At 41.2% G+C, this 22,894-nt stretch overlaps 1 protein-coding gene across 1 annotated transcript; it reads left to right on the top strand.

Annotated features, from left to right (window-relative positions):
* The first annotated feature begins 13,031 nt into the window (after nucleotides 1-13,031).
* Nucleotides 13,032-21,928, top strand: LOC125153532 (uncharacterized). The gene is given in 9 exon segments (XM_047836780.1): nucleotides 13,032-13,176; nucleotides 13,366-13,452; nucleotides 13,824-13,996; nucleotides 14,039-15,063; nucleotides 15,096-16,075; nucleotides 16,078-16,622; nucleotides 18,095-18,677; nucleotides 18,724-20,269; nucleotides 21,820-21,928. Coding segments are annotated over 9 exon segments (5,193 nt in total).
* The last annotated feature ends 966 nt before the right edge of the window (nucleotides 21,929-22,894 follow it).

Here is a 22,894-nt window from a genome sequence, read left to right as displayed (position 1 = left end):
GTTTAGAACAAGAGTTTCAGTCTAATGTTGATATTTCCTGCCCTAGACATGGAATTAACTATCTTTCTAAGGAGCCTGATTTCTTTTAGTGAAAAGTATTAGATGACAAAATCTGGGAATTAGGAGAGCTTATTCTTACCATTATGATCATTATTTCTAGGCTGTTTCAATGGGTAGAATAATAACATTTTTCACACTGATACTTCCAAATCAAAATCAGAACTACATGATTTTTACATGCATTCATTGATTGCTTTTCATCCATGTTGAAACTCTTGATTTTCATCTCTACCACCATAATGGCATTTAATGTATCTGATACTACATACAAACAAACACGTTTCAGAGTGGCAATATCAACATTACCCCCCAACAATATGGTTATAGAAGTCGGTTTAAGGTTTTGCAGCCATTTTTTCTTCATCCTTAGGTATAATTCCACCCAGAATACACAGACAAATTATTGTGTTTTAGGCCCACTCATAATATTAACTCTCTCTGTGGTTGATTAGTACATATATAGGCTCACCTGTTTTTAATTTGCTTTTGCTTTTTGGAATTTTTTAAAACTCAGCTTATTTTTGTAAATATGTAAAATAGTTATATGTGTACAAAATAAAGTCTACAAAATATGTTATATTAAGGAACTCTAACTTCTGTCCTTGCTTTCTCCTTCCTATGGCCTCTCTTAATATCTATAGGCAATTGGCACACTTATTTTACTATAGTGGATCTACACTGTCAGGGCAGGTAGCCCTTACATTCTACACTGCCTCTCTTATGTCTTTTAATCTTAACATTGTTAGGTATATACACTCTTTTGCTTAATACCGGTCCTTATACTAGTCATGTTGGTTGTTTGAATCATGTCCTCTAGTAAATTTCCTAGGAGTGCTCATAGAACTATTTTCTCTGAGTTGTGGTTTTCCTAACTGGTACTCTGCAATCTTTATTCTTGATTCTAAGTTTGGCTGGTATATAGGTTCCACACCCAGTGTGGGTCTTGAACTCACAACGCTGAGATTAAGTCATGTGCTCTATCAACTGAACTAGCCAGGAGCCCCTGTGAATTTCTTAAATATGTTGTTCTTTTATCTTTTGGCATAATGTGTAGCTGAAAGTCAGGTTTTCTTACCATTCTATGTGACTTTTTGCTTGAGTAGCCAAATAATATATTTTCTTTTTTTAAATTAACAACAGATATTATAGCATGTGATTATCTTGGCTACTTTGGGTCTGTTTCAAGGTTCATGGTCTCAGTATTTAATTTCAAATATTTTTTTTAAATGGAAGTTTTCAAGGATTATAATTTTTATTATTTGATCTGTTCCATTCTCTATCTTTGATATCTATCATTGTATATCAAGTTCCTGTTGCTACATTATTCACCCATTGTTGACATTTAACAATGTCCATCAAGACTGTGATAGTCCAGTCTCTACAAAAGTAGCCTAAATTATGTACTTTTTTGTGCTGCTACATTATTCCATTTTTCATGTCAGAAGTTGAATTTTATCTCAATATTTCTCCCTACATTTTTCTCTTTAAAAAAAAATCAGTTTTCACTTCACTCTTTTCTAATGGATCTACTGAACCACCTAAGAGAATGGTCTCAGGAATGAATTACCCTAATATATTTTAATATTTCTCTCCCACAAGTTTTATACTTCTGATGCATATTAGTTTGCTTGATATTCTATGCTTAAAACTACTTAAAACACTGAACTGTGCTAATATAGGTAATGATATTAAAATCAGAAATGTATGCCAAATATTGCTTTAAGGCATACTATATTTTTCCTAGCACACATATTTGAGGACCTAAAAAACATAAAAATTAAGGAATCAGTTTGAATTTTTATAAGTTAAAAAAGCTTTGAAAGCATACTAAAAGAAGTGATGGTATTTATTCATTATAGAAGTCAAATTAGTTTTCCTTCAGAAATGAAATAATACACTGATCTTTGTATTTTCCTTTCTTACATCTGTATTTTTGCCCTGGTTTATATTTTTGGGAGGTGGGGACCCAAATGGGTGCTCAATGCCAAGTGTATGCTATAATTAAAGCATGGGGAACATTTAAGCTTTCTCTGATCTTCCTTCCTTCCCTCTTTCTTTGTTCCTTTTTAAAGTTTTATTGGTGTAGTCATAAAAACTGATTACAATGAAAACCTCCTTTCCATCTTTGGTATGAGGCTGCGTATTCTAACCTCGTTGCAATGCTAAAATATGGCTCCAGTAAATGCTTTTGCAACCTTTTTCAAATATTAAGTTCAAAGTGAAGATGTTCTTACATTCTTGAACAACACTTTTAAGATTTTTTTAATATTAAAATATTCAGGGGAAAATATTACATCAAAGTAGAGGCAATCATAGTATAATATGAAGACTCATGAGGAATGAATGCACTTGAATTCTTAAGTGTGGCAAGTCAGTTATATATTAGAAATTAGACAAAATAAGAATTTAAGGACATCAAAAGGAATTCTAAAACATGTGATGTATAAGGACATCAAAAGTAGAGGATAAGTGGGTGTCTTTATCTGATAAAGGTATAAAAATGCTCTCTTTGCCTAAAAGATTTGAAAGATGCCACTTTCAAATTATTATTACTCTGGAAATATTTACTAGCACTGATTTATTAAGACATGTTTAATATGTAACTGTTCTAGCACTAACACAAAAATGAAGTCCTCTAGAGATTTTGGAAAAACTTTTGGCCAAAATACATAACCAGATGGGGGGGGGGAGTAAAATTGAGCAACTTTTTGAAAATCCTTGAAATGATAGTTAACATTTAATTTAAGGAGGATTAAATTAATATGCACAAATTCAGTGTGAGAGGGAAGTAGGCCTAACATGTAGCCTGGGTGATCTATGCCTCTCCCATGTAGCTTTCTTCCCTTCAACCAGGAAAGCCACAGTAATTCCAAAGAGAGGGTACCTAGTGCTCAGATAGTTGTGTCTGAGTACTATTCCCTGCGAAATGAACTAGAGTCCTTAATGAAATGCTTGATTATAGATCTTTGGCATGGAAACAGGAAAGTGAGCTGGAATATCTTGTTGTTCTAGAAAATAAGAAAATGTTTAAAGACTAATAGGGCTATGCTAAAAACAAATGTTTACTGAAGAATAAAATAATATCTGAATAAATGCAGATATCTGCCATATTTCTGGAGTAAAGACTCAAACCAATCTATACATTTTATGTAATTCCTATCAAATATAACTATATAATTTTAAACATAACTGGACTGGATGACTTATAGCTTATGTGAAGTAAAAAATGAGCACTTTGAAAAACAGAGCTGTGATATCTTGACCTGACAGGAAAAAAAAAAAGAAAAGAGAATACACCTCATAAAAGAATAAAAATTTGGATTGTTTAGTGGTCATAGAAGAATTAAAAAATAAAACAGAATATCCAAAAATTAATACTATAAATATGGGCATTTAAATAAAATTCTTGGGAAATTAATTATATGTGGAGGAACATCCCTACATCATACCATACAAAAAATTCCATGTAGATTTATTTATACTTTTGACAAAATTTGAGAAAAATGGCTAATATTTAATGTATATAATAAAATATATATACTATATATATTAGTATATATATACTATATATATATTAGTATATATATTTTAGTATATATATACTATATATATAGTATATATAGTATATATACTATACTTCTAATAGTATAGTATAGTATACTATAGTATAGTATAGTATACTATAGTATACTATACTTCTAATAGTATAGTATATATAGTATACTATATATACTATATATACTATATATATATAGTATATATACTATACTTCTAATAGTATAGTAGTATAGTAAAATAATATACTATTAGAAGGAATATTCTGTGATTAAATGAGAAATATAACAGAATTTAAGGAAAATATGTTTTGAATTTATGATATAACAAAAGTAGTGGTGTTGAAAAAATATTTTAGCCTTTTTATATACAATTCAAAGTATCACATACATAATAAATATCCAATTATAAATGACAGGAACTTCTTCTGTGGAGTTCACAAACATGATTTTTCAAAAGGTCTCACACAGGAGCACCTGGGTGGCTCAGTTGGTTAAGCGCTCATCTCAGGTCACAATCTCACAGTTCATGAATTTGAGCCCTGCGTCAGGCTCTGTGCTGAAAGCTCAGAGCCTGGAGCCTGCTTCAGATTCTGTGTGTCCCTCTCTCTCTGCTCCTTTCCCACTTGCTCTCTGTCTCTGTCTCTCTCTCTCAAAAAAATAAAATAAAATACAAATATAAATAAATAAATAAATAAATAAATAAATAAATAAATATAAAAATTTTTTTCTAAAAAATAAAAAAAAGAAGGTCTCATACAGTTGGATGGATATGCAGCACTTTTTAGACACAAATTCCCAGCTGAACATTAGAGGAATACCCACACACAGTTGGAGATTCCTTTGGATGACATTGGTGAAATGGTCTGCAGGCAATCTATTCCATCTTACAGCCTTGGCAACTTTGTTTCAGATAGTTTTTGTTTCAAGTCTTGCCCTGTCTCATTCTTCTAATTGGCCCTCTACTCTCAGCTACTCTTCTGGCATTTGACCTCATGGATTAATTTCCCTAACTTTCCTTGCTTAATGTTCTCAGTTAGTTGAAGCCAAGGGACCAACCAACTGTTAATTTGATAATATATATCCTTGAAACAGACCTAGAAAAACCCTCCACCCATGCACTAACACCCACAATACCAAACACTTGAGCTCAGACTTACATTGGTCACACCTGTATCACAGTCTAGCCCCGGGTAGGCCGATTCTCTATGGAGGAGCATTATCCACCTTAAGAGTTGCTGAAATTTATTAGAGAAAGTCATACAACCTAGAAACTCTCAATTCATGGCCACCAATCTCAAAAGGACCCTAACATGCTCCAAGCAATCTCATTACAGCTCTCTATTGCTTTTCTACCCTCACCAATGTTCAATACTTTCTGCTTTCTCCTCAGTCTCTCCTACCTCATTTCCCACTCATGATCCAGTTTTATATTGAGAAAATAGATGTAACTAACACTAATTCATCCTCTTACTGTTTGTTCTATGTGTGTGTGTGTGTGTGTGTGTATTTATTTTTTTCTGTCTTTGTCCTATAACCACAGAAGAATGTTTCTATGCCAATCAAAAACTAAAACCAGTGCTTGGTCTCTGAATCTCGTCTTCCTTTCCTTTCCTAGGACTTGGCTCTTCAACTTACCTATCCTCTTTCATCAACCACTTCACCTTCTTTTCTCATTCCCATTAATATTCAAATATGATTCAGCAGTTCTGATCTTAAAGACAATTCCTCCATTGAGCCCCCATTTCCCATTTTTCTGTTCCCCTTCATGGAAAAGTATATAGAATGAGTTGAGAAACTCTCTCAACTTCCTTAACTCCTTTTACTACCTAGACACTCCTTTTGTCTGTGGAACCCCCAGTCTAGCTCAGGTCTTATATTCATCAACTCTCAGCAGGATTGCTATTGAACACATCTTTCTTATTTAAACTTTATTCTTTTATTTTCAGTGACAACTCTCCTTGTTTATCTTTGATCTCTCTGGCTACTCCATCTCACTTTGTTTTGTGGGCTTGTCCACTACTTTTTCGCTTCTAAATGTTGGAGTGTTCTAAGAATCTGTTTTGGATACTCCTTTTTCCTTCTTTAACACTAGGTAATTCCACTGTTTTTTTTTGTGTGTTGTTTTTTTTTTTTGTTTTGTTTTGTTTTTAGTTTTAAAATATAGAGTATGCACTGAAAATTTTCAAAATTATATCAATATCCCTGAACTCTTTCTGGAGCCAGAGTACTACATTTCAACTATCTACTTGATATCTCTCATTATATATGTAATAGATAACTCAAATATACAGCATTTAAAGTAGAACCATCTATCTCTTTTTCTCCTCTCGTAGTCTTTGCCATTAATAGTAAATGATGTCATGCTTCAGGCATGAGAGTTTTCTTTTATTCCATACCTCAAATTCATCATTAAGTCCTATAGAAACAACCTACAAACAATAACCAAATCTTTCTAGATATCTCCACATCTGGGGCGCCTGGGTGGCGCAGTCGGTTAAGCGTCCGGCTTCAGCCAGGTCACGATCTCGTGGTCCGTGAGTTCGAGCCCCGCGTCGGGCTCTGGGCTGATGGCTCAGAGCCTGGAGCCTGTTTCCGATTCTGTGTCTCCCTCTCTCTCTGCCCCTCCCCCGTTCATGCTCTGTCTCTCTCTGTCCCAAAAATAAATAAACGTTGAAAAAAAAATTAAAAAAAAAAGATATCTCCACATCTTTATACCATCAATTTGGTCCAAGATACCCTTATTCCCACTTGACTCATTATAATATTTTCATAACTGGTTACATTTCTTGCACACCTGCAAACCCCAATTGATTTAGCACAGATAATCTAGCTTGTTCTCTGTAAATAAAGATAATCATGTCATGTCTCAGCTTAAAACTCCTTAGGAACTTCCTTTTGGATTTAGTCTTAATGTTCAAAATCCTTATCATGACTTATAAATCTTAATGTGATTTGACTCCTGCCTACATTTCCAATCTCTTCTAATAGAACTATCCTCTTGATAAATATATTCTATCCCTACTGTCCTCTTTGCTGATCTTTAAACCTATTGGTGTCGTTTCCGGTTTATGGTTTTTCCACACCTTAATACTCTATCAGAAATGTTTTTTGCAAGACTATATGGCTGACATTTCATTCAGGTCTAAGTTTAAGGCTGATTCTGACTGTCCATCTTCATTCTACCCTTTTAATCTGACTCCCTGACTTCGCTTGGTATTGTGAATAAAACTGTTTAACAACTGGCAGAAAGAAAGAAAAAAAGAAAGAACAGTGATATGTAGTATTTGCTGATTTCCATGGTGTAAATATTTCCATAATGGCTAATGTCACCTACCAACATGACCTTATTGAATGAATATTTGGAAGAAATAGACACAATCAGTTTTCACAAGCAGATGCAAGCCTTCAGAATATCACTGGACTACTACTGGTTAAGAACTTTACTCACCTACTAACTTAATTAATGTTTTATCTAATACCCATTATTAGTAAGGCATAGAGCTTGGGGATCTCTTACCAGGTCTATGGTGACATAAAGATAGAATCAGAGGGAATCAGATGATGTTCAGACATTGTAAAACCATAATAATTGTTTACAGTCCTATAAATTTGTTTTCTAATTCAAAAATTCCATTCACTTATTTGAATCTTTTGTATATAAATAGAAATGGTTTTAAGAAAAACAGCCACAGAGAATCAATCTATAAGGAAATATATTAATAAAATACAGATATCTTTTTTTTTCCTGGAAAAATAAATCTCAAACTTAACCAGAGCTATCCCAAACATAAGGTAAAATATTTTTCAAAAATGTACATGTTTGTAGATCTGGGATGTCATTCCTCTTCATAGTGTCAACATAAAACACTATGTAAATAAAAAGAAATCAAAACTCTCTTTAATTGCAAATGCTTTGTGTTTTATGAATAGAACCTTAGAGTGTTGTGGCTGAAAGATTTTCTTTTCCAGAAATTTTCAGTACAATTCCCTCATTCTACAGTTGAGAAAACAGACCCCTGGAGATCAGGGCTGATTAAGATACATTGCTTGATTGCAGCAGAATTAGGACTTAAATTTAGGAATCCTAAATTACAACTAAGGGCCCATTCCTGACACCAGGGATGAAATTATTCCTGTGAAATGGCTCTTCCTTATACAGCTCCCTAAAAGTACTCAAACTATCTTGTGTTTGATTCAAAGAAACTCTTCTACTTTCTAAGGGCAAGTCATTAACTTGCCAAGTATTTGGCTGTCTTTGTTATTTCCTATATGGGAACAAAAATGGGTTTGTTTTTCAGACAGAAAGGAAATGGCTTGTGTTTAACTAAAAACATGCTTTGTGAAGATGATGTTGACAATTTATTAGCTATAAGCTATAGTAATTTGAACTGGGGAAAAGATGTTTAAATTAAACAAGAAGTTCCAGCTAACCTCTAGGAAAAACATAATCAAGGTAATAAAACATTGAAATCAGATGATTCAGATGATCTATAATTCATTCATATACGAACTATGCAGTTAGTGCCATCTGCATGGGTAGTACTGAGGTACATGATAATGTTATGATACTTCCCTGTATTTACATGTTTTGTAGTCTAATCCTCTTGAATTTGAACATGTTTCTAAGCAACACAAAATGGCAGAAGTGATAGGACACTGCTAGTTGTGAGAGTTCTGGGCTTAAGCTTGGCAACATCTGCTTTTGCACTTTGGGGACAGTGCACCATCATGCACAAAATTCAACTACTCTAAGACGATGATGCTGTGAAAAGCCCAGCCTAATCACATGGAGAGAGCTCACGGAGGAGAATACAAGCCTCAGTTAATAGCTTTAGCTGAGCTTCTAACCAAGAGACAGTTTCACTTTGCCCTCACCTTATAACTGAGGGTATCTAGGAGTTGAGCCTGGCACCAGTCAAATTAGCCTAACTGATGCCAAGTAAAGGGGAGATAATCTGTTCCCCTATAGCCCTGGCCAAGTTACAGGATTGTGAACAAATAAATAAAATTATTGTTGTCTTAAGACACTAAATTCTGGGGTGTTTTTGTACACAGCGACAGGTGACAAGAGAAATTTAAAAACCTGGTCTTTGATTGCCAAAACCCTCTTATCTAAAGATCATAAAGAGAATAGACCCATAAGCAGTGCAGATGAGTAGACATTCACCTATTGAAGATAGCCAGAGAGAGTTATATGGTTGTTTAGTTTTTACCTAGGAAACTAAATTTTAACTCTAGACAGACCACCGTACTGTTGTTTTTTTTTTAATGTTTATTTAGTTTTGAGAGAGAGAGAGAGAGAGAGAGAGAGAGAGAGAGGCAGAGAAAGAGTCAGACACAGAATCTGAAGCAGGCTCCAGGCTCTGAGCTGTCAGCACAGGGCCCTACATGGGGCTCAAATCCATGAACTGTGAGATCATGGCTTGAGCTGAAGTCAGACGCTTAACCGACTGACCCATCCAGGCGCCCACAAGGAGATTATATTTGGTAGAATGTGGAATATTGAGAACACTTTCCACTTCAGCGTAAAAATGAAACTATTACCCTGCTTCTGTGATATTTTAAATTCTATACCCATTTTGCCAAAAACTGAAAAGAAATTTTATTCATGACCTTCAATTTATTTTCTTTTTTGAAATGGAAAACAATGGTAACACTTCACTATTGTCCTCAGAGGAGCCATAGTCAATAACGGTTTAAGTGTAGTTTCCAGTTTGATGTGAATGCAATTCAAGATATTTCATTAGAAAAAAGTATTATAAGAGCTAGCATGGTTGATTTATGCTGCATGGTTTTATCATGCAAAAATAGAGATTTACTTCAGTTCAAATCTGGTAATAATAATGAATTTATTGTTTACTATATTTGTAACTGTAATAAGATAATAGGCTGCATCCCCAGCAGGATTATAATTTCTACCATACGCCCCTATAGCACATTTAGATATGACACTCAACTGCATTTCCAATCAGCTTCACAGATGAGTTTGCTTCCAGAAAAGCACATGCATTCAATTTAATTTTTAGTAATCTGTGCCTTCATGAATTCCAATAAAATCCAGTTAACAACAACAACAAAATTCTCTGTGAAGTATGATGTTGTTAACTGTCATATATTAAAATATACTTTCATATGAAGAATTTTTGGCAGAATTATTATCATTTTTTATTTTGGTACTTTGACTCATTGTACATATTCACAGAAATTTTACTTATCACCACCAAGAATGTGTTTGATACATCGGGCACTGGGTTTGCTTCATTATTTTAAATAATTCCTTTAAAAGCTTTACAATTTCACAAAACTGTTTATTTGAAATGTGACATTGCTGCTGTCACCCTCCTTGAGATACTGAAATCTGTCAAGCAGCTTATATATGTGCTGTTTTAATTTTCTCGATTTATATTTCCTTTTCTTTGAAAAATATGTAAGATGAACATTTTATTACTAAACTCTAACCTGAATTTTGGTCTTCGGTCTATTTTTTTAAATCTTTTTTTCCCTTGCAGGGAACTCAAATTCAAAGATCATATTAAAACTTAAGCAATATTTTTCATCGACAACTTTGCCTCCCCAAAATTTATATTAGAGATCAAAAAATGAAAGGGTGAATCTATAAAGAAATACTAATATTTAAGTGGATCTTTAGTATAAGTTTTTAAATGAAATCAATATTAAAGATAATTTGTCCCCATGGCAGGAATATGTGGGCCATTCTGGACCATAATGAGTGGTTTGATCAAGTAAAATCTTTATGCATTTTCTGTCGAGATTCACTTGTGCTGTGTTTCTATGAAATCCACACATTTCAAGTAGAATTAGAAGGAAATATCAGCTAGAAATCCTCAGCAAATCCCTTTGTTTTTAAGGTCAAAGTATTATGTACATAATATAGGCAATCCACAGATAGGTTCTTTGCCTCAATAGTGGTAAACTGGGCAAAAGTGCCAGGCAGAAGCTTAAGGAAAGAAGGTATGCATCATCAAGACCCAAAGATTGCATTTAAAACCTGACATGCTATTAAGTTTCATGAGATTACAGTTCAGAGTACATACTGAGATTAAATGTTCATTATTATAGTCATTAGGAAATATAAAGGACTGATGGGAAATGTAAATGTAGATGGAAAGGATAAAGATGTTCTAAGAGATATTTTGCATTTTTTTTCCTCTTTCATACCACTTTAGAATCTGAATGGTTTTTCTAGAGAAGGAAAGAGTAGAGCACAACTAGGTTCATACTCACTGAATCAGATCATGATAGAAAATGTGTCCTTGTGCCAAAAATACTAATTCTTTCATCTGCATTTTTAAACAACTTATGGCATTTTTTGTCTTCTACATTTGTGTCATTATGTATCAAAAATAGCAAGTTTACATAAAGTGAAAATATATTTATTTTTGAATAAGGTATGATTATCTTCCTAGCTAATAGGCTGAGAAGCAAATATATATTTAATTCTGTTAATTTTTATAAGAATTTCCAACTCTTAATCTTAAGAATTCTTTTTTTTTTCAACGTTTATTTATTTTTGGGACAGAGAGAGAAAGAGCATGAACGGGGGAGGGGCAGAGAGAGAGGGAGACACAGAGTGGGAAACAGGCTCCAGGCTCTGAGCCATCAGCCCAGAGCCTGACGCGGGGCTCGAACTCACGGACCGCGAAATCATGACCTGGCTGAGGTCGGACGCTTAACCGACTGCGCCACCCAGGCGCCCCCCCAACTCTTAATCTTAATCCTAAAAGTAATATTTGAAAATTAATAATTTTCCTAACTTTTGAAATACAGAATTTAGTCATGTAAAGCTTAAGCAGATCCATTTTCTGCAGCTTGGGAGAGTGACTACATTAAATGACTTCCTGATTGAAAAAAAAAAATTAAAAAAGGGGCACCTGGGTGGCTCAGTTGGTTGAGCAACCGACTTAGGCTCAGGATATTATCTCACAGTTTGTGAGTTCGAGCCCCGCGTTGGGCTCTGTACTGACAGCTCAGAGCCTGGAGCCTGCTTTGGATTCTGTGTCTCCCTCTCTCTCTGCCCCTCCCCTGCTCATGCTCTGTGTCTCTCTGTCTCTCAATAATAAATAAACATTAAAAAAATAAAAATAAATAAAAAATAAAAACGTTTGATAAAATATTTTAAAAGCCTTTTAAAAGTCAATTTGAGCTGCTAAGATATTAAAAACAACTCATCCTTAAGGGCATTTGCTAAGAGTGATCTTAAATTTTACTTTTTGTTCCCAAGATATAGGGAGAAGGACAAAGAGAAGAAGCCCAAGAGCCGCCCTTTCCACAGAAGAGAATCTAATAGCAGACAAACTCACTCCTATAGCTGGGGCACTAAAAACCCATAGCTTACATGAAAAGGAACAAGAAATAAGCCTGCTTCTTTAAGAATCTAAGTGCTGAAAGCAGATCTGAGACAAAATAAAACTTCTGTGATAATTCATAACCACAGGTCAGTTCTCCAATGGAATATGTTTATCCTAACTGGTCTAAAAAATACTAAATAAATGAAAACTCAAGCTGAGATTTCAGTTTAAAGTATCTCTACTTTATAGTGTCCTAGGAACCTAAGAAAAAGCAAATTAAGATCCGATTTGGGGAAGCCTGTCTTCAAGCCAGGTTTCAAAGAGTCTTCACAGAAAAAAAAAAAAAATTCCAAGGAATAAGAACGTCCCATGAGACTCATGAACGATGGGGCACCTGTGTGGCTCAGTTGGTTATGCAACTGACTTTTGATTTTGGCTCAGGTATGATCTCACAGTTCCTGAGTTAGAGCCCTGCATCGGGCTCTGTGCTGACAGTGGGGATCCTGCTTGAGACTTTCCCTCCCTCAGTCTCTGCTCCTCCCTTGCTCGTGCTGCTGATCTCGCTCTCTCACAAAAATAAATAAACGTAAAGAAAAAAAGAAAGAAAAGAAAGAAAAACTCATGAACCAGAAGAGAAAAAATATACTGATTTTTAGAGCCAATGGGGAACACAAAAACCAGACAGCTTAGTAAAAACACACATATTATTCAGAGACTTGGATATCAAACAAAGCATAAATTAAAAAAGAAAAGACACCAAACACTAGCTATACTCAAGTAACATGATTTTTCATCTAGGAAACACAAGAGACACTACAGGTTAATTATTAAGCTACTGAAAGAATTTACCATTATTGCTGAATTTAAAATTGTTATTAAAGAAGACCTTGCATTAAAAAAAAAAAAAAACTAGTTAGGGGGATAGGATGGTGTCAAGAAACAGACCATGTTAATATGACAAAAATGGCTTTGAGGATAGTGGAGAAAATGAGTTTCTGTAAATAATGATGAGATAATTACTTTTCCACAAAATTGAGTCCTTGCCTCAAATCACATGCAAATAAATTCTGGGTCATTTCATCAAAATGAAAAGTCAACCAACTGGATGTTGCCGCTTGGCTTTGGCTCTGGACTCTGGTGGTTCGTTTTTGGGGTCTCTGGAACTTTGGGCATTACATTTGGGGGCTCGTCTGGGATACCCCCAAACCCACCAGACCCCCAAGTCAACGGGTCATTCCTGAGACCGATCGGTAAGTGAGCCGGCTCTGTCCGTTTCTGTTTGTTCATTTCTGGCTCTCCCGCGTGGGATCTGTATCAGTGACTGACACAGCCCTGGCGGACGCGCTATAGGGCAGTCAGTCCAGACCAGTAGGAGACGTCCTCTGGAACCCGTCTGGGGCACCATTTTGGCCCATCGGAACTTTTTGTTCGGGTTACAGACACCCGTTCCGTATCTGGTCTCTTCACCAGGGCACTTTCTGTTTGCCACCGCGCTTGCGATTTAACGTGTCTCCTCTCCTCTGCAGGTATATCCGGCTCACTCCCGGAACATAAACTAACTTAACCCATCTATTTCTTCCTATACAGACTATGGGACAGAACCAGAGTACACCTCTCTCCCTTCTTCTGGCTAATTTCACGGATGTCCAGACTAGAGGCCATAACCTAAGCCTGGACATCCGCCGGTCGAGACATCACTTTCTGCCGGTCTGACTGGCCCACTTTCGGGGTGGGCTGGCCTACCGAGGGCACTTTTGTTTGCCTATAATTGCTAAGGTCAAGGCCAGAACCCTTCTGCCAGGAAAGGAAGGCCACCCAGACCAGGTTCCCTATATCCTCGTCTGGCAGGATCTTGTTGAAAACCCTCCACCCTGGATGTCCCCCTTCTTCTCCTCAGGGTCCTGTAAGATTCTCGCGGCCCACTCCATGGACCCAACCAAGCCGCGGACCCCCTCGGCGCCCCTATGTCCCATATTGCCCGACAGTCAGGACCTACTATCCCTAGACCCTCCACCCTATCATCCCCCTCCCCTCGCACCCCAGGCCCTACCCGCAGCGGCCGCCCCACCAGTTGCCCCGCTGGTTGCCCCCCAAGGGGAACCAGGAGGATAGGAAGCGGCCGCTGCGCCGGGACCAGGGAGGCAAGGGGCAGCAGCCGCGCCGAGCCCTACTGAAAATGCAACCAACTGCGAAGGGCCAGCCGGCGGAACTCGTGGGCGCACCCAGTGTGAGCCAAGCTCTCGCCTCCCCGACTCCACTGTGGCCCTACCCCTGCGGGAAATAGGACCCCCTGATGAAACGGGCAACCCCCGACTCCAGTATTGGCCCTTCTCTACCAGCAACCTTTATAATTGGAAAACCCAAAATGCTCGGTTTTCTGATAACCCTAAAGATCTCATAGCCCTCCTAGAGGGCATAATGTTCACCCACCAGCCTACCTGGGATGACTGCCAACAGCTTTTGCGAATCCTGTTCACCACGGAAGAAAGGGAGAGGATTCAACTTGAAGCGCGGAAGCTGGTTCCCGGGGAAGATGGTCGACCCACTGTTAACCCTGACCTCATTAATGCAGCATTTCCCCTGACTCGGCCTGATTGGGACTACAACGCAGCAGAAGGTAGGGGATGACTGCTCATTTATCGCCAGACTCTAATGGTGGGTCTCCGGGCTGCAGCACGCAAGCCCACTGATTTGGCCAAGGTATACTCGGTAATACAAGGTAAAACAGAGAGCCCTGCCACCTTTTTAGAAAGATTAATGGAAGCCTTTAGGCAGTACACCCCCATGGACCCCGAGGCCCCCGAAAATCAGGCCGCAGTTGTGATGTCTTTTGTAAACCAGGCTGCCTCTGACATCAAAAAGAAACTCCAAAAATTAGAGGATCTAGAAGGAAAACAGATCCAGGACCTACTCCACATTGCTCAGCGGGTATATAATAATCGGGATGCTCCAGAGGATAAACAGCTCAAAGCCACCAGGGAAATGACTAAAGTCTTAGCCACCATAGTTCAGAAAGATCAAGGGCCCACAGGAGAACAGAAAACTTGCCCCCCCAGGCGCCCCCTAGACAAAGACCAACGCGCCTACTGTAAAGAAAAAGGACATTGGATTCATGACTGTCCCAAAAAGAAACAACTGCGCTCGGGATCAGAGCCGTGGCAAACCAAAGTGACCCCATCCTATTTACCCAGGACTCAGAATAGGGAAGACGGGGTTTGGACCCCCTCCCCGAGCCCAGGGTAATCCTACAAGTGGAGGGGACTCCTGTGCAATTCCTTGTGGACACAGGAGCACAGCATTCAGTACTCACTAGCCCTCATGGAAAAATCTCTGATAAGTCCTCCTGGGTCCAGGGAGCTACAGGAACTAAAAAATATCCTTGGACCACCCAACGAACCATGGATCTAGGGACAGGAAGGGTAACCCATTCCTTTTTGGTTATTCCGGATAGTCCCTGCCCCTTGCTGGGAAGAGATCTCCTCATGAAAATGGGAGCTCAAATTCACTTTCAGCCCGGAGGGCCTAAAGTAACTGACTCCCAGGACCAACCTATCTCGGTCCTCACCATACAACTGGAAAATGAATATCGGCTTCACCAAACTCCACCCCTCCCACAACAGGATATTGGCTACTGGCTCCACTGGTGTCCCGAAGCCTGGGCAGAAACCGGGGGAATGGGGCTAGCAAAACATCGCCCAGCTCTATTCATAGAAGTCAAGCCAGGGGCCGACCCCGTGAGGGTCAAGCAATACCCCACGTCAGCAGAGGCCAGGCTGGGCATCACCCCACACATCTGCCGTCTCCTCGATGTCGGAATCCTTAGACCATGCCATTCGGCCTGGAATACCCCTTTTCCTGTGTGCAAACCTAACAGTGGAGATTACCGGCCAGTGCAAGACCTAAGAGAGGTCAACAAACGGGTTATGGACATTCACCCTACCGTGCCCAACCCTTATACTCTTCTCAGTACCCTCAGCCCAGACAAACAATGGTACACTGTCCTTGATTTAAAAGATGCCTTTTTCAGCCTGCCTTTGGCCCCCAAGAGCCAAGACATCTTTGCATTCGAATGGGCGGACCCGGAAAGAGGCATAAATGGACAACTCATCTGGACCCGACTTCCACAAGGATTTAAAAATTCCCCCACCCTATTGATGAAGCCCTCCACGAAGATTTAAGTAAGTACCCGAAATTAAACCCAAATGTGTCTCTCCTACAATATGTAGATGACCTCCTTATTGCAGCTGAGACCCGAGAAGCCTGTCTCGTGGGGACGAAAAACCTCCTACAGACGCTGGGGAACCTAGGGTACCGCGCATCCGCTAAGAAGGCCCAAATCTACAAACCTGAGGTAATATATCTGGGGTACCTGCTAAAAAAAGGACAAAGATGGCTTACTGATGCCCGGAAAGAGACTGTCCTCCGCATTCCGCGACCCACCACGGCTCGACAGGTGAGAGAATTCCTGGGGTCTGTGGGATTCTGCCGGTTATGGATCCCAGGTTTTGCTGAAATGGCCAAACCCCTTTACGCAGTCTCTAAAAACCAACCATCATTTGAATGGTCTGCGGAAGCTGAGCAGGCATTTCAACAGATAAAGAGAGCCCTCCTATCAGCCCCAGCTCTAGGACTGCCCAATATCTCTAAGCCTTTCCACTTATATGTGGATGAACATAAAGGCATAGCCAAGGCAGTGCTAACCCAGCATCTAGGTCCATGGCCCAGACCAGTGGCCTACCTCTCAAAAAAACTGGACCCTGTAGCCGCAGGATGGCCCCCTTGTCTCTGGATAATAGCGGCTACAGCCCTAATGGTTAAAGACACCGATAAGCTGTCCCTAGGCCAAGAGTTACATGTCACCACACCCCACGCCATTGAAGGAGTGCTCAAGCAGCCCCCCGATAGGTGGATGAGCAATGCCCGGATGGTCCACTATCAGGGACTCCTGTTAGATCCCTTGCGGATCACATACACCCCTCCCCGAACTCTAAACCTGGCCTCGCTGCTACCTGATCCTGACCTGGACTCCCCGCTCCATGACTGCGCCGACATCCTAGCTCAGATCCATGGAATAAGGGAAGATCTACAGGACCGGCCTTTACCGGATGCTGAGGTCACCTGGTTCACTGACGGAAGCAGCTTCGTCCATCAAGGACAGAGGTATGCAGGGGCAGCAGTGATATCTGAGACTGAAGTAATATGGGCAGAGGCTCTGCCCCCAGGGACTTCTGCCCAAAGGGCAGAACTGATTGCCTTGAAAAAGCATTAAAAATGGGGCAGGACCACAAAGTGACTGTATATACAGACAGCCGGTATGCCTTTGCCACAGCCCATATACATGGGGCAATATACTGTGAGAGGGGACTACTCACTGCTGAAGGCAAAGATATCAAAAATAGAGAGGAAATTCTGGCCCTATTGGTCGCTATTTGGGCCCCTAAGAAACTGGCCATAGTACATTGCCCGGGTCACCAAAAAATAACTGATCCAATCTCTCCAGGAAATAACCTAGCTGAACAAACTGCATGCCAGGTAGCACAAAAACCCATCCCAGTATTACCTGCGCAGCTACCAGACCCAGGGCCCCGAGATTTACCCCCACAGCCTGAATACTCAGAAGATGATCTTATCTGGATACACAGGCTCCCAATGACCCAAGTTACAGATGGATGGTGGCGGGACTCCAGAGACCGCCTTATCCTTCCCGAAAAATTGGGCCACGCAATCCTGACAAAAATACACCACTCTACCCACTTGGGGCCCCGAAGGCTTCAAGATCTCATCAGACAATCCAAACTAGTGTTAAGAAACATCTCTGACCAGACAGAAAGAGTTGTGACAGCCTGTTCTGCATGTCGACTCCAGAATGCGCACCCACACGTCACAGTCCAAGGCCACCGTAAAAGAGGAACCCTACAGGGAGCCCACTGGGAAGTGGACTTCACCGAGGTAAAGCCCGGCAAATACAGCTATAAATACTTACTAGTGTTCGTAGACACCTTTTCAGGATGGACCGAAGCCTTTCCAACCAAGAAGGAAATGGTGCAGATTGTAGCCAAAAAGATCCTAAAAGAAATCCTGCCCAGGTATGGTTTTCCAGTAGTGATAGGGTCAGACAATGGGCCTGCATTTGTCTCTAAGGTAAGTCAGGGATTGGCTTCCGTACGTGGGGCAGATTGGAAATTACATTGTGCCTACCGGCCCCAAAGCTCAGGACAAGTAGAAAGAATGAATACAACATTAAAAGAGACCCTTACTAAATTGACTATGGAGACTGGTGCTAATTGGGTAGAATTACTCCCCTACGCTCTGTACAGGGCTCGCAACTCCCCATACAAGTTGGGCCTTACACCCTATGAAATCATGTTTGGCAAACCCCCACCTATCATACCTAATCTTAAGTCAAACCTCATTCAGTTAGACCAAGATAACAGCCTCTTGTCTTCTCTCAGGGCTCTACAGAAAGTTCATGAGGCCGTGTGGCCTAAACTAAGAGAACTGTATGAGACGGGGCCCCCACCCACTCCCCATCAGTATTGTCCAGGAGACTGGATCCTCATCAAGCGACACCGGCAGGAGAACCTTGAACCCAGATGGAAGGGACCTTACCAAATCATCCTGACAACTCCCACCGCCATCAAGGTAGATAACCTCCCTACCTGTATTCACCACACCCACATTAAGCCTGTCGACCCGCTGTCTGACCTCGTGGGACACATTGATAGAAATACTACTTGGACTGTAGACCGGAGTAAGAAAAACCCCCTCAAACTAACCTTGCGCCGTGCCTCCCCCAGACATGTTCCAGATAGTGACCCTTGTCCTACTAGTCCTCAACCTCACACTCCTGGAGGGAGGACTAAATGCCCCCGTTGACAAACAGAGATTGTTACAAGCTCTGTATGGAAGGGCCTGTGATTGCAGAGGTGGAGTAGTTAGCACCATTGACTTGCCACATAGTAAAAGAATAGTAGCCGGCTCTGTAGGAAGAGGGGGTCTACAGCGAAGCTACACTCAAACCCAAGACTGTGGGACCACAACCGCTTACTTAACCCAGACCTATGACATCACCGGACTCCAACAACAGCAGTGGTTATGTGTTAACAAACCCAAACCCCTGCCCCCTATGACAAAATGCCCTTGCTCCACTTTCCAAGAGTCGATGCACAGCTCTTGTTATGACTCCTATCAACAATGTATAGGGCCAGATAACTCCACCACCTACTTTACGGCCATCCTACAAAGTAACAGGGCAGCAATAGCCAGTGATAACAATATGCAACTTCAAGCTGGCTGCTCTGGCTCAATTGGAGCCGCCATCTGCTGGAACCCCCGAGCCCCCATACATGTGTCTGACGGTGGAGGACCCCAAGACGCTGTTAGACAGATTGAAACGCAAACGAGGCTTAAGGACCTCACAGAACATATGTATCCACAGCTTAATTACCACCCCCTAGTTTTCCCTAGGCACAGCCCTTACGAGTTAGACCCTCAGACAATGTCTATCCTAGAAACCACTTTCTCACTCTTAAACATCTCTAACCCGACTCTAGCCCAAGATTGTTGGCTTTGCCTACCCCAGCAAACTCCCCGACCCATCGCCATCCCCACTGAAGTTGATATCCGCATAACCAATGACTGCTTTCCCTCTTCCCTACCTGACCCCTTCCCCGTTCAATTCATTAGCCCGTTCAATGCCTCTTGCTTTATAAATAACCTTACCTCCCAGAATAACAGCATAGATGTAGGGATCATATCTCTTGCCCAATGCCACCAGTACATCACTATCAACTCCTCCTTATGTAGTACCAACACCACCGTTTTCGTCTGCGGAAATAACCTAGCCTACACCTATCTTCCCCACAATTGGACTGGAGTATGCATCCTGGCCACTCTGCTACCAGATATCGACTTAGTCGCAGGAAAAACCCCCATGCCCATCCCTAGTCTGGACTTTGTAGCTGGCAGATCCAAACGAGCTGTGGCTGTTATCCCCCTCCCGGTAGGCCTAGGAATTACGGGCGCATTAACTACCAGGACAGCAGGATTAGGAGTCTCCATACACTCCTATCTGCGACTCTCTCGTCAACTAATTGACGATGTCGAAGCCTTTTCAGGGACAATCCAGGATCTGCAAGATCAGCTAGATTCCCTAGCAGAAGTGGTGTTACAGAATAGAAGAGGGTTGGATCTGCTAACTGCAGAACAAGGCAGCATCTGCTTAGCCCTACAAGAAAAATGTTGCTTTTATGCCAATAAATCAGGAATAGTTCGGACCAAAATCAAACAGCTCCAAGAGGACCTCGCACACCGACGAAAGGAACTAGCTGAAAACCCACTGTGGTCAGGACTCCACGGGTTTCTCCCCTACCTTCTTCCCCTTTTGGGCCCCCTACTATGCCTCCTCCTCCTTTTTACCCTTGGCCCTATTATGATCAACAAAATAATGGACTTTATCAGGGACAGACTAAACACCATTCAGATTATGGTCCTTAGGCCATAGACATGGTCCATCAGCCCCTAGACATGGAAAGCGAGCTTGATTAGGTAATACTGTAGGACCCAAGATTGGTTCCTCAGGTACTTGAGAAAGGGGGGGAATGGGAGGCCTAGGCAAACTGAAACTTAACCAGCTTGTTCCGCTTCTGTAAAATTGCTTGGTGCACCCGCGTATTCCTGACCAATCATTAAGATACCCGTACCCCTAGTTGTGGTATGATCTAAAGGCGAGAACCAATCCAATTCTGCTAAGTGTTCAAATTTAAATATCAACCAATTGCAGCTCTGTAACTGTGAAAAATCCCTGCTTTCCCCATAACTTGTCTGTACCTGTCTATAAAAGGGCTGTAAAAACCTCACTCGGGGCCTCTTAGCGTCACCGGCAACAAGTGCGCGGAGGACCGGGTTCGAACCTGCAATAAACGACCCTTGCCGCTTGGCTTTGGCTCTGGACTCTGGTGGTTCGTTTTTGGGGTCTCTCGAACTTTGGGTGTTACATTAGGAGATTCTCAAGCAGCTAAATTTTCTAGATGCCAAGTGGATCCTGCTAATCAGAGGACTTTTTTCAGCAGAAGCTTTATTGTTCTTTTTGGCTGTTTTTCTCTGGTCAAACCAAATGGGTGGAGAAGTGCATCTTTTTTTGTCTGCCTTGGCTAGCCTTACAAGTAGCTTACTATAAATTCATTTTTTTATGCTTGCATTTTTTGAGAGAGAGAGAGAGAGAGAGACAGTGTGAGCCCAGGAGGGGCAGAGAGAGGCGGAACGAGGATTCAAGTGGGCTCTCATGCTGACAGCAGGGAGCCCAGTGCTGCTTGAACTCATGAACTCACAAACCCTGAGATGACGACCTGAGCTAAAATATTATGCTCAACGGATTGAGCCACCCAGGTGAGCCTATAAATTCCTTTTTGTCTGTCAGATAGACTTTTCAGTACTTTATAAGGACTTAATTATCAAGAGTTGGATATACCTCATGGTCCAATCCAGTTCAAGCCTTAATCTTCCCAATCGTCTCTCTCTCTCTCTCTCTCTCTGTCTCTCTCTCTCACTGCAAATTTACTAAAGTGTATATTACATATAATAAAACTCATCCCACATTTTAAGTGTACAGATTACTAAGTTTAGGTAACTGTGTGCAGTTTTGTAAGCATGATCACGATACATGACAAAACATTTACATTACCTCAGAAAGTTGCCTCGGGCCTCTTTGAAATGAATTCCCTTCCTCAATTCCCAGACCCAAGCAGTACTGATCTGCTCTCTATCATAAACATTGCCTTTTTCAGAATTTCATATAAATGGGACCATACAGAATATAATGTTTTACCACCTTCACTTAACAAAGGTTTTGAAATTCGCCTAAGTTGTGTGTATCAATAGTTTGCTTCTTTTAGCCTACAAAGGTCCACCACCACCAACCTAGCTCTCTGGGATGTTAGGAGCTTGCCACCAGTGTTCCAGCTGGGCCAGTCCCCATCCTCTGAGGGGGTAACATCATCCTGACTTCACTCCCAGTCACAAGATCAATCAGCATCCATCCACAGACAAGACACCACTGAGAAAAATCCCAGAACCCAGGGGTAAGACTGAAGCACCCCCCTGCACAGCAGACACCAAGAAAGACCATATTATAAGGGTAAGAGAAGTGGCTCCACTCTGGCCCCGTCGTCTCTCCCCCAAACCGGGGCGCAGCTCTGCCTCAAGGCTGCTCTGGACCTACCTCGTCACAAGGGGTTAAAGAGAACCAGAGGTGGACATCCTGTTTCCCCAGCGCTGCAGGACGCTTCCCAGGGGCCCACTGGGTCTCGCCTGGGACGGAATCACTGAGGGAATGGGCGGGAGCTGACGATGGTGGGGGTGGGGCTTACAGCGGCCAGAACCCAGAGCGTACTTACAGCTGTGCCTGGGCAGAGATCCCAGCAGGTGTCTCTGCTGGTCATCCCTTTTCGCCAGGGAGCTTGGTTGGCAGAGTTCTGCCTAATTCAGGTCTCTAGTCAGGGCCGTAGCAACTCGTTTTACTGCTGCCCCTTGGCAGCGAAGCAGATTTGGAGCCTCTAATCCTACCCATCCCGGAAGTCTGGCCAGAGAACCGGGGCAGTTGCAGAGCAAAGCCAGGCCCGCCCTCTTGCCCAACTGTTGAGCACGGTCTCTGGTCCCACATAACCTGGGAGCCTGAACAGTGACCCTGGGCAGCCTTGGAACACAGCCCGCTGTACCACCAAACCGTGGAGCCGTCCACAGCCTACCCAGCAGAGGAGCCCAGCCTATGAAGGTATGTTGGTAGAAATGTTGGTTGATACAACCAATTTGTAAAACCATGTGGCAGTTTCTTTAAAAGTTAACCATATACCTCTATGTGTGCCAGCCATTCTACTACTATGTATGTACTAAAGAGAAAGTATAGTTTCCATAAATACTTGTACATAAATGTTCATAACAGCTTTTTTCCTTGTAATTGCCAAAAACTAG

Source organism: Prionailurus viverrinus, chromosome A2 (assembly GCF_022837055.1).
Source record: "Prionailurus viverrinus isolate Anna chromosome A2, UM_Priviv_1.0, whole genome shotgun sequence".
Taxonomy (NCBI): Eukaryota; Metazoa; Chordata; class Mammalia; order Carnivora; family Felidae; genus Prionailurus; species Prionailurus viverrinus.
Note: the sequence above shows the minus strand (reverse complement) of the source record. Positions and strands in the feature narration are given on the sequence as shown.